The sequence below is a fragment of the Eumetopias jubatus genome, unplaced genomic scaffold (genome assembly GCF_037043125.1).
Source record: "Eumetopias jubatus isolate StellerSeaLion01/CBP00866 unplaced genomic scaffold, mEumJub1_p1.0 scaffold_4, whole genome shotgun sequence".
Taxonomy (NCBI): domain Eukaryota; kingdom Metazoa; phylum Chordata; class Mammalia; order Carnivora; family Otariidae; genus Eumetopias; species Eumetopias jubatus.
Genome location: NW_028274810.1, coordinates 136,537,309 through 136,555,034, shown reverse-complemented (window position 1 = coordinate 136,555,034; position 17,726 = coordinate 136,537,309). Strand labels below are relative to the sequence as shown.

The 17,726-nt window shown below is 34.7% G+C and overlaps 1 protein-coding gene across 1 annotated transcript in view; it reads left to right on the top strand.

Moving 5' to 3' along the window:
• Positions 1–17,726, top strand: part of PKHD1L1 (PKHD1 like 1) — a 153,672-nt gene that overhangs the window by 30,679 nt on the left and 105,267 nt on the right. Inside the window, 11 exon segments of the mRNA XM_088023100.1 lie at positions 2,631–2,790; positions 3,121–3,256; positions 4,041–4,184; positions 6,146–6,303; positions 7,262–7,375; positions 8,097–8,246; positions 9,325–9,449; positions 11,904–12,067; positions 13,235–13,407; positions 16,771–16,918; positions 17,447–17,601. Coding sequence (XP_087879226.1) covers positions 2,631–2,790; positions 3,121–3,256; positions 4,041–4,184; positions 6,146–6,303; positions 7,262–7,375; positions 8,097–8,246; positions 9,325–9,449; positions 11,904–12,067; positions 13,235–13,407; positions 16,771–16,918; positions 17,447–17,601 — 1,627 coding nt within the window.

Here is a 17,726-nt window from a genome sequence, read left to right as displayed (position 1 = left end):
TTTGTGAAATTTACTTAATCCTGTTCTTAGTTTCCTAGTAGGACCTTTCCGTCAATCCAGCCATCTAATTTCCCTGCTCAAGCACCTGAGCTCTTGAATATTTCTAGAGAAAAATCAAAACCACATGCATTGGTACTACAGCTAATACATATTTAATATTCATTGATTTATTTTAGACCCTGAGCTAGGAAATTTAGTACAAAAAATATTAAAATATACTACCTGCCCTTAAGGAGTACATCACTTTGTGCTGAAAGGCCAAAACCAGGGAGAAAATGAGAGTAACATTCAAATAGCAGATAATCCCATTCAAAAAGTCATTCAGGATTGCTAGAAAGCAGGGAGGTAAAAGACACGGTATATTCAAAGTAGCTAAGTTTCACGGAGGTCAATAGATTCAGTGAGATCATCTCCCATTTACCATTTGTATCTGTTAGGTTTTGCTGCATAAGAAACTACTCCCCAAAATTTAGTAGCTTAAAGCAACCCAATGTTGTGATTGGCTGGGCAGTTCTTTTGGTCCTGGCTAATTTAGTTGGTGATTGATGGCCTAGGATGGCCTCGCTCATATTTTGGGAACTTCAGTTTGCATGATTGGATCTTAGATATTTGGGATGTCCCACTCAACATGGTCTCACCTCCCAGGGGGCTAACCCAGGTTGGTCACATTGGTGAATGGGGTTCTGGCAGTAAAGAGAGCAATTGCTATGGCACTTAAACTTTTTAAGACTCTGCTTGTGTCTCTTTACTAATATCCTTTTGGCCAAAGCAAATGGCCAAATCTAGATTCAAGGGGTGAAGAAACAGACTTCACTTCTAGATGGTAGGAGGTTTTTGTTTTGTTTTGTTTTGTTTTTCATTCTACCATGCCATCCTTCCAGAAACTGAGATTATGCACACAGACTGCACCACGAAGATCTGACGGAGCTAGACAGAGAGGGTGGGATCAAAGGTCCCTGAGAGCAATCATACTCCACGTTCTCACTGAAGTCTTAGTACTAATGACATGGGGAAAGCATCCCATTCTCTTTCTCCTCCTCCTCCTATCACTTCTTTATATACTTAAACATTTGCTTTTTTAACCAGGATCACCAGGCTAATCTAGGGTAAGTGGGGTACCTAATTAATCCCTAGTGCTATTAGGTGTAATACACCTTCAGGTTTTGCCTTGGCCTTGGAAAATGCATTCAGTTTACCTGCTTGGCAGGAGCACAGAGCTTACATGAAAGTGACTCGTAATACATCTGCGGTCTGATATCTGTCCTCCTGCAAGGTAGCTTGGAATTTATACACCGACACTTATGATGGTGGCTGTGGATTCTGAAATTGAGGCCACTCTAGCTGCCTTATTACACAGTGGTCCCTGGGACCTTTCCACAGGTAGCTCATTTGCCAAATTCATCCTACTCAGATAATATAGCCCCATCTTTGAGTGCATATCTTTTTGGTCACCCTGTTCTACTTTGAATCATACCTCAGTTGCTAATTTTTAAATAACCTTTCAATCTTTAAAACTCTTTTAGTGTCTGTTATTCATACGAACAAAGAGAATAATAATATAGGTTTTATAGGATTTTGTGAAGATTAAATATAATAACGTCTGCAAAATGTTCAGTTTAGTGTCTCATACATAGAAAGTACCTAATGATTATTTTTAAGCTGCTATCAAGGATACAGAATTTAATGGTTCTTTGAGGTCTGCTTCTTAGTGTTGCCTATATTGATTTGGCAGAGCTGGCAAACAGGATCTCATGGCAGCCAGGAGCCTGATGTAATCCTCCAATATCAGTTCTATGAGGGGGATGACCCAGAGCCCCATCATCCTAGAAAGATGAGAGGTGATACATGTCCCTCATTCAGAGGCTTTCATGAATTGTGAATACATACTCTTCACATACAAGAGGGTATCTGTTGAATGATGTGAGGCAGTTTAGAGGAACTCCCAGCTGACCTCTCCAAAGATGGGAGCAGTGGTGACATTGATAGGGATTTAGGTGGGTAAGGCTTTTCAGTAGCTTTTCATCACCTGTATTGGCTGGTCGGTGAATGCTTTACCCTGGATAAGCAGTTGGATGATACAGCTTGTTGGAGGGCCATAATCAATCTAATCAGTAACAGTTTCCAGAAACCATGTTTTATTTCCCAAGTTAAAAGTGGAACCATTATTTAAGGAACTAGAGAGAAACTTCCATCCCTGATACATTTAACCACTCCAACACAAAATATGTGATACGTCTAAGTCTGCCTGTTATTTTCTTATACATATTAAAGTATTTAAACTCCATATGCCCTCTGTGTTTTATGCCAGGGAGTTTGCATTACAATGTAAATGTAATTTTGTTTTAAGCTTCTTGAGGATAAGGGGTAGTATCTTTTTCAATAAATATTTACTGACAAAACTGAATGAATTAGTCATGAATGGGGACAACTCTGTATCTCTCTAGTGTAGATATCCTACATAATTCATTTTATTTTAACAAACCACTATGAAACTTTAATATTTAAAATCAGGAATACTATAAAAATAAATAAAATAAAATCAGGGATACTACAATATAAATCATTGTATAGGCCAGTGTTTTATATAGTGTTGAAATTTTATTCATTAGGAAAAAATTCATATTTTCCAGATATTACCTTGAAATCTTGGTGCAGGAGTATAGGCTGAGTGCCTTCGTTGATGTTGGTCTGTACCAGTATAGAAATGTCTATACAGAACAACAGACAGAAGATGCAGTGAATGAAGAACAAGTTATCAGATCCCAGTCGACAATTGTCCAGGAAGTACAGGTTTGCTGTGATGATAGATCTGCTTCATAGAAAGTATATGTTCAAAGATAGGAACTCTATTTGGTTATTAATTTTACTTGGGAAGATACTGTTTGAGGGCAAGGCAGTCATGGAAGATTATTGACTTTGTGGCTTGGAGTTTCTATTAAAACTCAAGAGGCTGTTATTTGATAAGAGTGAAACTTTAAAATATTTTATCATTTACAGTAAAATAGAGCAATCAAGAGGCATTGAGTGAAAAAAAAAGAGGCATTGAGTGGTTAACTATCATGCTTTTAAAATGTATTTTTCTATACAGTAAAGATATGTTTTTTTTTAATTGGGAAATAGGTTATAACATTGGAAAACTGGGAAACATCTAGTGCAACTAATGAAGTTCAGAGGATCACGGTAACCAGCCCCTGCGTGGAAGCTAATTCGTGTTCACGCTACCAATATAGATTAATCTATAACATGGAAAAAACTGGTAAGTTGTAAATAACAAAGGAGATTTTATTTCTCTTCATTTATAAATGAAACGAGTCACTTTCATGTAAGCTCTAGTCAAATTCTACTGTCTGGAAAATATCATTTTAATAGTATGCTAGACAAAAAAGCTAAAAATACATTGTGAAGAAAAACCTTTAGACTTCTAGGGATAAAAAATGGCATCAGTAAAAACAACTTCCTGGTATATGATATCATTTTCTTATATAAGGATCATGATAAATGTATATTTAAGTGCACATAAGGAATTTATATATCTGTGACTCACAGGTGTAAGTTAAGATAGTAAGAATTAAATTCACCATTACAGAGACGTAAACATTTCTTCCAATTTCTTCTTCAAATTAAGTGATAAAGCTATGAGACACTAATTTATCTGTTAACAAAGACATTGCATCTCTATATTTTATAATAAACCTAAAATATAATTTTTGCTATTTCCATTAATTGTTTCAATAAGTCAATATTGATAGGTGCTTACTGTTTTCCAAACACAGTACTTATTACTATGGTAATAAAAAAAATAAAATATAATCTTGCTCTTCAAGAGATCACAATCCAATTAAGTAGTCATTATTATTGAACTTGAATTAGTTTCAAAACAGTTTCATTAAGTGATAACATATGATACAGACTATGGGTACCTTAAAAAATTCAAATATAAAACATCAGTGCTGGCTATGGTAGTGCAAAAAGATTTTAACTCTTTTTTTTTTTTTAATTAAAGCCTCTAATCATTTGACTTTTTTTTTTTAATCCAAAAGTCTTGCTACCTGGAGATGCTTCTGACTTCATATTGCAATCAGCTTTAAATGACCTCTGGTCTATAAAACCAGATACAGTTCAAGTAATAAGAACACAAAACCCCCAAAGCTATGTTTACATGGTAACTTTTATGTCAACTCGAGGTAAGCGTGTATATCATTTTGTACTTCTGTTAGGATTTTTCTAAGAAACAAACTTGTATCCTGTACAACTCCACTGAAAAAGGTAAAAACTCCATAAAAATGACAGGGGAAAAGAAGTGGTTTCATAGCCTCGATTAGTTTTAGGAGAAATAAAAATCGAATGGTTAATTTTTTCTATCATAATTAAAACTTGAATTGTATTTTAAGTATTGTACAACTCCAGTGTGGGGGAAATATACTCTGTGTACTACAGATGTATTATCTGTATGATAGCCTACTTTAATTTAGCAAAAATTAGTGAAGATGTGAATTCTGGAACTAAAGTTTAAGTTGTCGGTATTCCTCAGGAGACACTAGTCTGGACAGATCTTGCCTGATGAAAGGATTCTGTGGTCACATCTACATGGGAAGCTGCATACGCCAGCTTCTTCTTTAAGATTGACAGAGCTCCTTAATATTAAAATCTATGGACTCTGAGAAACAAACTGAGGGTTCTAGAGGGGAGAGGATTGGGGGGAGGGGTCAGCCTGGTGATGGGTATTAAAGAGGGCACGTTCTGCATGGGGCACTGGGTGTTATACGCAAACAATGAATCATGGAACACTACATCAAAAACTAATGATGTAATGTATGGTGATTAACATAACATCATAAAACTAAAAAAAAATCCCAGAGGATTCCTACAGTGAGAAAACAAACATACAAAAACAAAAACTGACAGAAAACATTTCACCTGTGTTTAATACAGCATTTTCCAAAATTATTTGACCACTCTCCTTTTCAAGTGATAGCTATTAACTTCCTGTTAATGTTTTGCATTTTCAGGTCTTAAAGCCAAGTGTCGCAACCAAGTTTAGTTGTTTGGTCTATCTAGCTCAAAAATAGGTCCCTCAATATGTATTTTTTTTTTACTTTTCTTTGAACAATCAATATTTTCCAATTCATATAAGTAAAATATTACTTCATTGTTTATGTCTCATTTTATACAATTGTTAATTTGATTGTTGAGTGGAGGGCAAAGAATTTTATGTAACATGAATTGAAGTTCTAAAAATTTCCCAAAGGTTAGATTTTCAGAATGCTGCATAAATGAAAATATGATTATCCAGTTCTCCCAGAAACATATCTACAGTTTAGAGAGAAATTTTAAGGCTTCAGCAGCGACCTTAAGAAATATGGTACTGGAGCGTCTGGGTGGCTCAGTCGTTAAGCGTCTGCCTTCAGCTTAGGTCATGATCCCAGGGTCCTGGGATTGAGCCCCGCATCAGGCTCCCAGCTCCGCGGGAAGCCTGCTTCTCCTTCTCCCACTCCCCCTGCTTGTGTTCCCTCTCTCGCTGTGTCTCTCTCTGTCAAATAAAAAAAAAAAGAAATATGGTACTAAAATCGTAACTGGGCAAATTCTAGGACATTATCCAACAGAGAAGGTCAGTGGGATTCCACTGGCAAAGCATCTTCCCAAAGCAGAGATACATCTGAGGACAAGCCCTTACTATTTTCAAAGTGAGATTGTATAAACAGGCCACATAGGCCTGGGACTATGTCCTGGAATTTACCTTTGTGCTGTATTCATGTTTAAAGAAAATAGCAATATCCCAGCCTAGCCCTTTAGACTACAATAATGGTACTGGAACAAAACTAAAAGAATTATTGGAATATCCCACTGCCTGCCCCTCGATCTTTACCTCATGGTCCCAATACCTCCTTCTGTTTATCTCATAATCCTTTCTTTTAAGCCATGGAAACTGAACCTTAAATGAATAGCACTTTATTTACTATTTTGCTATTTCTGCTACAGTTAAATCTGCTCAAATTCAAAGCTCCACGTCTTCCCCATTCATCCTTTTTTTTGGTGATACTACAACTAAATAAAACTAATTTTGTTTACTTTAAATGTCTGTTATGGATAAGTGGGTATTTTTATTAATTAACATCTTGAAATTCTGTTTGGTACTTCATTTCAGGAGACTTTGATCTGCTTGGTTATGAAGTGTTTGAAGGGGACGATGTCACACTGAGTATTACAGAACAAATCAAAGGAAAACCCAGTTTGGACACATTCACACTGAACTGGGATGGGATCACTTCTAAGCCTCTGACCGCATGGTCATCAGAAGCTGAAGTATGCTCTTTGTTAACAATTTCTTAAATAGAAAGCTATTTAAACATCACCTTTCTATTAAAAAAAAAAAAAACCCAAAACTCCCATACTTTAGGGAATGGTAATATGCTCTTTCACTTGGCATGGTGGGTTGGAGTCAACCCATAAAGAGCAGAGAAGGGAGGAAATAGAGGGTTTGGAAGGGAGTTCTTAGAACTGTGTCAACAGGATCCAGTATATCTTTGTAGGGGGCAGCTGTTCTTGGAGAAAGAATGTTTGCTTGGGAGTTCTGGATTTTGACAACTACCTGCACAATGAGTTTAAGTTAATATTTGTTTGATGATTAAAGATCTTATATTATCTCCTTAATTCTAAACATTATATCTGTGCTTTGCCAGGGAAGTAGATGTGGAAATTACAGGAGAACTTGTGAATGTGTACCAATTCCTGAATAATTCAAAATGATTAATTATTTTTTAAATAAGCATAAATACACAGCATAAACAAAGGTGTAAACCGAACAGACTACAATAGGATCTGAATTTCTTCTTTTGAAAAACAGAATGCATTAGAGTGTATAGTTCTTTCCAGTTAATTTTGAGTTAATTAAGAAAACTATTCATTTGGAACCTGTTTAATTGGGTGCTAATTCATTTAGGTGTGCCTCATTGCCTTCTTTAAAAAAACTGCTAAACAAATATGTCTACCTTATGTAACAACTGTGTAAGTTAATATTACCCAATTGGATGTAACAATTGTCATTCTAAAATAAAACTCTTGATAAAAGTCATTGGACACTAAAATTATTACAAATGAACTTAAAAATATTTAGGAAATGATCTCATAATGATGGCTAAAGTATGAGAATTATATTATGCAAATGTTCTATTATAATTAATGAGTGAAATTAGTGGTAGAATTATGAATGTTCTAACTCTTCATGAAAAAGAAGTTACTAAAGCTCATATTGTTAATTTAGTTTCAGGCGGCCGTGGAAGAAATGGTTACCGCCAAGTGTCCACCGCAAATTGCAAATTTTGAAGAAGGATTTGTTGTGAAATACTTTAGAGATTATGAGACTGATTTTAACCTGGTATGGAATGTTAAATGAACTGTGAAACTGACCCAATAAGAATTCACATAAATGCTTGTAATTTTGTGATTTTCTTTGTACTAGCACTAATTCCTGTTGTCAAATTGCAAAAATAATTTTGTTATACATTTATTGATAAGGTCTGTTTTAGCATGGCCCTGCATCATAATGTGATTCATTTGTGAAAGCAGCACTTCCACCACATATGAATTTTCTTGATCAAGGGAAAGTAGACAAGAGGGACAAATGTAAGATCTATAGGGTATTTTATTTGTTTTCTTTACTTGGATGCGGAGTATATCCTGTTTTCTCATTGGCTTCAGAGAATGCAATTTGTAGTAGGGCATTATATAATAAATTGCTTCCCTTGAAACTTGAAGATTAAACAAACAGACAAACAAAAACCTGGCACACAGTGACCACTGAGTAAATATTTGTGGAAGGAATGAATAAATATTCTTAAGAGTTCATAATATAAGGAGAAAGATAAGATTTAGGAAATAGTCAAATACAGGTACAAGGGATTATATGATTATGGAGCCAAAGGAGTGATACAGAATGAGAGCTTTAGAGTTTCAAAGAAGAGAGAGAATGTTTCAAGTTAAAGTAGCTTGGGAAGCAATGGATCCTGGTTGGAACTTGAACAACTTAGGTGGAAATGTGGGCGAATAAAGCAGAACCGTAAAGCATATTTTCATTTGAAATATTATTGTTTCTGTAGAAACATGTTAACAGAGGGGAGAAGACAGCTGAAACTGATGCTTACTGTGGTCGGTATTCCCTGAAAAACCCGGCTGTTCTTTTTGATTCAGCAGATGTTAAACCAAACAGACTACCATATGGAGACATTTTATTATTTCCTTGTAATCAGGTAAACTCAACAAAATGATATGCTAATTTAATCTGTAAAATACCTTGGTAATAAAATTTCATGAAATTTTAAGACAGGGAAAAGTGCTTGTCATGTGAAATCATGTCACATTGGACAGGTACTATGGTTCACATTCTAGTACTTGTGATTTCCTCTTCTGTTTGTTCTCAAGAAAAGAAATTTAAAAAATATATAGTATCATGCACATGTATTCTGCTTTATCTTATAATTTCAGAGAAAATTATTTGCACATAAATTTGAATACTAAGATCATTACAAATGTATTCTCTCTTCAATATTCCTTCACTTATTAAGAAGAAACAAAACTGGATAGCCATCATAGAGTGATCTTGGGTATCCAATCAAGGAAACATGAAGGAAAAGCATGAGCAGAGATGGTAGCTTTAGGATAGGTATTTAAGACTGGAAACCATAGTCTTGCTTACCCTCTTTCTTGTTTTAAAATTCTCAAATTGTGGTGCACGTTCTCAAGTTCTAAGTTCTTTTGTTTTGTTTTCACATTGCAAAAATTTTATTTGGAAAAGATCTTTAAAACTCAAGTTCTAAGTTCTGAGTATATTTGGTATGCTTAAGATGTTATAGACCATTAAAATTGGTATTTAATTACTATTTTACAGTGACATCTCCACCTCTAAATGCTCAGCTACCATTCACATCCCAATTAATCTACTTGAGGGTTTATCTTCTCTCTATGGGTGATGAGCTTTTAAATTCACTGGAGATAGAGTTCAGTTAGAGCTGGATTTAGATTTTACATTGCTCCATGACTATAGGGAGTGGATTATTTCCATTTTTAAGGAAACCATATCTAAGAAAACATTAACGAATTAATCATTAATTGTAAGGTCACTTCAACGCCACTTCCTCTTCTAGAAAATCTTCCCCGATTCTTCTGTACCTAATTGTCTAAAATGATTCTTTCTCTGTGTTCTGAAACATTTGGTACAGAAAATTCTCAATATATATTTATTGGATTAGGTTGAATTAATTTGAATTGCTATAAAACAACTTAAAGGTAAGATATTATTATTGATTTCTTTTTAAATTTCCTGTGTAGTTGTGTTTGGCATACAAAGGATTCCTGGCAAATTATATTGCTCTGAAATTCCAATACCAAGACAGAAGCAAGGTTACTAGAAGCAATGATACACAATTTACATATAACTTTACTAATGGAAACAAGTAAGTTATGCTATGAATTTAAAACTTTACTAATGGAAACAAGTAAGTTATGCTATCAATTTAAAACTTAACTTACACTATAGTATATAAGCTGAACGTAAAACAAACCCATTTTTGTTTGTTTTTTTTTCACTTTTTTGTTAGTTTTTGAAAAATCACGCGCACTGTAGATCTGACTGAAGTTTTCCTGTCTTCTACAGAAGCATCCTAACAGAAATAGTGCCAAAAATAAATCTATAGATTGTGAAAATAAAAGCTGGTCTAGTGTTATCACCCGTAACCATTTAAAAGATAAAACGATGGCAAATTTTATAATTTAAATCATGTATTATTAAATCTAATAATGTTCCTACTTACTGAAGGAAGGTAGAAAGAGACTGCCTTATCACAGTATTGTCATTAGACTTTGATCCCTGCAAAGAAGGTGCTTTCTAAGTGAGAATGGAGAAAATACAATATTTCAATGAATATTCCAAAATTAAGGGAGAAAAGACACTTTTTAATGCTTGGTTTGCCAAAAGTTAGACACATAGAAATGCAAGTACAAACTATAAGGGGAGAAACTAAATAATCCTAGAGAAAGCTACTTAATGATTATAATTGCCATAGCCTCAAGCACAATTTAGTTCTGCATAATTATGTTTTGATTTTTATTAATTGTTATATCTTCTGAAATATATGTCAATCCACTTTTGCATTTCCACATAAATACACACAAAAATTTCACATACAGTAAAAGTAATAACGAAGACACATTCACACACATATACACTTTTTTATTTTAAAAAGTATTGCCCAGGTACATATTGCTATAACCATTCCCTGCATACCTGATTTGAACAGTAGAATCACAATTTGAGTTTTGATGAGCACCACCTTCGTGCATTTTGCTCCTCCACTGTAACAAGATTTGGGAACATTTTCCAGACCTCGGTTCTTCCATGTTAGTTAAACCATCACTTTACCATATTGCTAAATAGGTTTTTCCTTTTAACTTGTAATGTATCTGCTGTGAGGTAATTTGAAGATGCACTACATTTGATAGAACTGATGGGCTTCCTTTACTCTAAATGCTATGAGATTTGTAAGCAATAATAGCATTATTTTTAAAGGAATAGGGTTCACTGGTTAAAACTATTGCCAGTCAAGGCAAAATAAAGTCTCCTGCTCCTATTGGGTATTTCTAGATCTGCTTTTATTTAGGTCAGACGGGTCACCTAGATCAAATAGATGTGTTAGCATTAGATTATTTTCAGGACAGTCTTAGTGTTAGAAGTGCCATTTTCTCCCAAGAATCATTCTATAATCTTCCAAAAGCAGTGATGTTTGTAACTGTAAATCAAGTTTCAAAATCTGAAAAGTTAAATCTTATTTTCTTTTAGAAAACATTATTATCTATCCACAAAGGCCATGTGCTATTGAGTTTTGGTACCATTGTATCAAATATATGTATTTGATGTATTTTGATACCATTTGTAGTCTCCTTTTGTCTGATAAAGGGTTCTGTTCAGTAAACCAAATTTTCTAAGTAGTAGTGTTTTAAACTTCAGAATTATATAATTAGAGTAGAATTCTGTTGAGACCCTAAGTAGTTTTTTCATATTTATTTAAAGAGCACTTTAACTTACTGTAGTTTTGTGTCTAATTTTCTGAAAATGATACATCAGCTTATGCTAAGCTTTGATGCACTGAGGTGGATCTCATGATGAGTTTATAAACCATGAAGGAAATTAGAATAGAAGGTGCCCAAGCCAACTAGTCAGTTAGTAACTACAGTAATAGCTGAGTAAAGATTATTGTTAAATTGTATTTAGTTATTTCCATGGCAATATTTATCTCTTTGTTGGAAATTCTCATAGCTGAATTGCTTAATTGTAATTTATGGAATTCAAACGCAGTTAAAATTTAGTGCAAAATCTGAATCTAAATTACCCATTTAAGAGGTATTATATTATAAATCATGTAGCACTTTTTTGTCACTTAGAACAGTAGACAGTGCAACTCCAGTGAGCTCTTTTGGGAGTAATAACAAGTTCCAGTTTTGCTTCTTAGTACTGAACTGAACTTACCGCTCTATCCCTCACATATTTTACTGAAATAGTTTACTTCATTCTTGTGTCTTGTTTTTATTTACATGCTCTACACCAAGGTGCATACTGCTTAGTTTCCTTACCTATTGCAACAGAATATTTTATGTCCCTATAGCTACTGCCAAGTCTACAAATAAAAGAAAACCTGTACTTGCGTGCAGCATTAAATCTTTTACTACCAATTTAAGTTTCTGTCTGCTGTTTGTTGTTATGGCTGCTTTTCTGTGCTAATGAAGTACATTTGATGGTCTTCTTGTGGGAAAAAACACTTTTACTCTTGAGATTTTAATGCTTTTTATAGTGAATTGGTTTACATTAAACATAACAACTGACCTATGCACCTAATTAAGCGACCATATTTCAGCTGGATCTATACGTGCATAGACCTTCTGGACCTCATACAAACCAAATACACTGGGACAAATTTTTCTCTTCAGAGAATTGGTTTACAGAAAGCGTCAGAATCACAGTCCTTCTATGTAGATGCAGTATACATTGGACAGACATCTACAGTCTCAGCATTGGATGGTATGTTGTATCATTTCATATCTAGTTAAGCCTTCTAAATCTCTTGTAGTAAAATCTTACCATGGAAATGATTTATATCCCCTAATTCAGATAGAAACAGTCTCTAAATATTTATAACTCATTCTTTTATCTCAAATTATTTCAATCATATTATTTTTTATTCTAAGGATAAATGTACCCTTAATTTAAACTTTGTCATTATAGCAAGAATTAGTCTTAATGGTCCTGGATTCTGTTTACAGATATACAAATGGTGGCAAACATTTTCATTTTGCTGTTTGATTTTTGAGAAACTAGCTATGAAGATATCTGTTCCTAAAAGGCAACTGTTGACTTTGACAAAAATTCAGCTGAATATTTCCATGGACTTCATGGTGATAATTAATAATATTTAAATGAAGTATTCTGGTAGCCTAAGCATTGTTTTTTTAGTCATGTCAGTAGACCCAAATATATAAGCTGTGATAATAAAATAATTAAAATTAAACTGTGATCTTTAAAAAAAAAATCAATCTAATTCCAAACAGTCACCTTGAAAAGTGACTACTACCATTTTTCAGTGGAATTTTGGAATCCTTTCCTTTGGAACTATTTTCAAGTGCAAGGTCATGAGTCAACTGGTAACAAATTAAATGTTAACTATTTTAGAGTCCCTTCTTTTGAATCTGCTCTCGCCAGACCTACATTATGATTGGTGGAGAACATATATAAGCTAGCTCACTTGTGCTCAGATAAATGTAGTTCACTAAATAACATGCATTTAGCACCTATCATGTGGCAGGCACTGTGCTGTGTACTAAAGAAATTGCTGTGAAAAAGACTGTCCTCCTGGGGCTGTCCTCATGGAGCACACATCCTAGTGAGCACCACTTTCAGGAACCTAGAGCAGAGCAGAACTAACAGGTCCACAGAAGGCTACATGGAACCCAGGGTTTGGTGACTTTTTAAATATTTTCTTTTATCTGATGAGGCTTATATGTTGACAGAATTTAGAGCTTTATATTCTAGAAATAAAAGTTTACCAAGCTCCAAAAGCTACTTGCCTTAAGATCTTTCTAAAATTTGATTCTACACAGCTTATTCCATGACTAGGATATGATTTGAGGATTTTCTTCTTAGCAGCAAAGTCCATGCAATTTTATTTCCCACTTATTCTATGTTCTTTAGAAATGCCAAAGAGAAGACTTCCAGCATTAGCAAATAAAGGGATATTTTTAAAGCACTTTCAGGTGAATCACACCAAAATTAATGGATCAAGTATGACCAACCAGTATTCTATCACCATGACTTCATATAATTGCGGTTATAATATACCCATGATGACTGTGAGCTTTGGGCAGGTAAGCCTAGAATTTTACAAGTTACTATTTTCAATTTATGGGAAATTAGCTTTGATCTAGTTTCTTACTTTTTTACATTTTTCTTGTACTTTTTACCCATTTGTCCCCAACAATAACATCTCGTATAACTATAGCATAATAGCACAACCAGGAAATTGATACTGATACAATCTACTGATCTTCATCAGATTTTACCAGTCCTACAGGTTTTCATTTGGGTGTATGTGTATATAGTGAATATATGTGTAGTTCTGTACAGTTTTATCACATGTGTACACTCATCTGACAACCACAGAACAGTTCCATTCCAAGGATCCCTGGTGCTGCTACCCTTTTATAGCCACAGCCAGCTTCCTCCCTCCTGTTCCCCCTTATCTGGCAAACACTACATCTCTATAATCTTGTCATTTCAACAATGTTCTGTAAAATGGAATCAGATCTTACATAATCATACCAGTATATAGCCTTTTGAGATTGGCATTTTTACTCAGCATATTTCCTTTGAGATTCTTCCAAGTTGTTGTGCTTGTAATTAATACTTTGTTCATTTTGATTACTGAGTAGTGGTAAATGGTATGGATGTACCACAGTTGGTTTAACCACTTACTCATTGAAGGACATTTGAGTTGTTTCCAGGTTTTGGCTATTGTGAATAAAGCTGCTGTGAATGTTTATCTACAGGTTTTTGTGTGGCATAAAATTTTCATTTTTCCAGATTAATTGCCCAGTGGTGCAAATATGGGGTCATGTGGTAAGGACATGTTTAGTTTTGTAAGAAACTACCATATTCTTTTCCAAAGTGGCTGTACCATTTTACAATCCCACTGATGTTTGAGTGATCAGTTTCTGCACAAACTTGCCAGCATTGACATGATCACTACTTTTTTAATGTTAGCCATTCTGGAAGGCAGCTATGCTCACCACTATACCACCAACGCTAATGTTAGCCATTCTGATGGGTATGTACTGTAGCTCATTTTGGTGTTAGTTTGCTTTCCCTAATGGCTAATGATGTTGAACATCCACATAACCTCTTCTGTGAAATGTTTCTTCATGTCTTTTGCACATTTTCCACTTGGGTTATTTACTTACTGTTTTTAAAGCTCTTTTATATTCCAGATATGAGTCCTTTCTCAGATATGTGGTTTTGCCAATATTTTCTCTCAATGTGTACCCGGCCTTTTTGTCTTCTTTATAAGGTCTTTCACAGAACGAAAGTTTTTAATTTTGATAAGATCCAGTTTATCAAGTTTTTCTTCTATGAATGGTGCTTTTTGTTTTCAAGTTTAAGAACTTTTTGCTTAGCCCGAAGTCCTAAATATTTTTCTATTTTTCTCTGAAAGTTTTATAGCTGTGCATTTTATATTTAAGGCCACGATCCATTTTGAGTTAATTTTTGTATAAGATGTGAAGTTTTAGGTCGATGTTCCCTTGTTTGCCTGTGGCTCCAATTGATCCAGCACCATTTATTGAAAAGGCTGTTCTTTCTCAATTGAATTACTTTTGCACCTTTGTCAAAAATCAGTTGGGCATATTTGTGGAGGCATATTTCTGTATTCTGTATTCTGTTCCATTGCTCTGTGTGTTGATTCTCCCCCCAGTCTCCTTCTGTAGCTATATGGTAAGACAGCGCTGGATAGAGTGATTCCTCTTACTTTATTCTTGTGAAAAATTGAGCTATTCTAGGTGCTGTGTCTTTTCATGTAAAGTTTGGAATAAACTTGTGTATGTCTACAAAAATCTTGCTGGCAGGGGTGCCTGGGTGGCTCAGTTGGTTAAGCGACTGCCTTCGGCTCAGGTCATGATCCTGGAGTCCCGGGATCGAGTCCCGCATCGGGCTCCCTGCTCAGCGGGGAGCCTGCTTCTCCCCCTAACCCTCCCCCCTCTTATGTACTCTCTCTCTCTCTCATTCTCACTCTCTCAAATAAATAAATAAATCTTTAAAAAAATCTTGCTGGCATTTTGATAAGAATTGCATTAAACCTATACATTGTTTTGGAGAGAATTGACACTTTTATTGGTCTTGCAATTCATGAACAGGGTATGTCTCCATTTATTAGATCTTCTTTGCTCTCTTTCATCAGCATATTTAGGTCTTCTTTGATTACTTCTACCAACATTTTCCAATTTTCAGGTCAGATCCTGTACCTGTTTTGTTAGATTTATATGTATTTCATTTTCTTTGAAGTAATTGTAAATGGCCTGTGTTGCTAATTTGGGTTTCTACATACTTGCTTTTGTATATAGGAATGTGATTGGTTTTTGTGTTGATCTTATATCCTGCAGCCTTGCTGAATTCCATGAATTTTTACAAAGTAAATGCCCTCACATAACCACTACTCAGATCAAGATAAAATCATTACCTCCCCAAGAGCCTTCCTTGTGCCTTCCCTTAGTCATTAGATTACTCGCTCTTTACCCCTGGATAACCACTGTTTTGACTTCTACCACCAGTAAATAGTTTTGCTTGTTTTTAATCTTCGTATCAGTAAATAATACAGTATGTGCTCTTTTGCATCTAGCTCCTTTTATTTTCTATTGTGAGATTTATGTGTTACAGGTAGCGGCAGTTCATTCTTTGTCATTGCTTTACTATATTCCATGGTGTGAGTATACCACAATTTAACCATCCTATCAGTGGGGTTTTGCCTTATTTCCAGTTTGATACTATTACGAATAAAGCTGCAATGAACATTCTTGCATATGTCTTTCAGCAATTATGTTTATTCACTTCAGTGGGCAACTGAGGCTTACAGTTTTAAATTCCACAAGATACACAAACAACTGTGAAGGATCAGAAGGAGGAGACTATCATTTTCACTATTAGAGTTATAATCTATGAATTTTTAGAGCACGTGTTACTTTTTCCAATTGATTGGCACTCAACCTTAGGCTTTTCCAGAGTCTGGATCAGTCTCTGTGCCAATTATATACAATTGTATATTGTTAGTTTTATAGTCCCCATATGTTATTTCTCCAAAAAGAACTTTAGTTTTTTGATAGCTAAGGCTTCATCTTGTGTTTCCCTGCCTCCCCACAGTGATTAGCACTCTACCTTGAATGGAATGACTGTTCAATAAATATTTGTTCGTTGAGTGATGGAGGGTACACTCTGAATTAATGAGGTATTACTGTGGTTCCAGCTTATTGCTGCCCAGATGACTGAGTTGACTTTGGCCTCATTATTGCAGCTATGTAGGTATGGTCCGTGTTGATTTATGTGACTCTCCTTAATGTTCTGAAGAATCCTGAATACATGAGCCTCATTTATGTCATGTCACAGGATTGTACAATAGGGAAATAGAAATCATGTTAGCCGTTCTTATGTTTAATCATTTTATCAATATTTATTTTGGAAATTAGATAATCACAAATGAGACAGAGAATGAGTCTGTTTACAGAGGAAATAATTGGCCAGGGGAGTCAAAGATTCGTATTCAAAGAATTCAAGCCGCGTCCCCACCTCTAAGTGGCAGTTTTGACATTCAAGCTTATGGACACATCCTCAAAGGTATATGACAAAAGTTCAGAACATTGGTGTGTGTATACATCAGTTAGTTGGATAGTGCTGATCTAGGCAACCATAATAAATATTTTGGTGTATTTCTTTCTAATATAATTTCTCTACATGATTTATATAGTTGAGATAATGTTAGTAATGTAAAACTAAAATATCCAGAACAAATTATATTTTCACTTTTTCTTCATCGCCTCTCCATACATAATAGGTTATATTTCCAAAAGTTTGTTTTTCTTTTATATCCCTTGGCTTATAGGTTATCTATAACGTTAATCAGTATTCACAATAAAAATATTTGAGCCAAGGCTATAATCTGAGGTATAGTACTCATGTAATTTTTGCTTCCAAGAGATACATAAATTCTTGGCATAAAGGAGATACAAATTTCATTTTTACTATATTGAAGGAGGACAGTTGGCTTATAAGTGGTAATATACAGTACACATTTCCTGTATTTTAAGGGTGAAATTTTTTTGTAAATTTTTCACTCTTCCTTTTCCTGTCCTTCTGTGAGTGCAGGCCTTCCTGCCATGGTGTCAGCTATGGATTTACAATTTGCACTCCAGAGTGTGGAAGAAGTGGGCCGTGTCTCAGTGACACGTGAAGGAACCTGCGCTGGATACTCATGGAACATCAAGTGGAGAAGCACATGTGGGAAGCAGAATCTTCTACAGGTTCCCTCAGCTGGCTTGGTTTTTGTTCTCTTCTGGGTGTTGCTTGCTTATTTGCACCCTGCCTCATTTTTTTTTTCACCCTGCCTCATTTTTATAAGAATTTGAGACTGCCTATATTTTTAAAA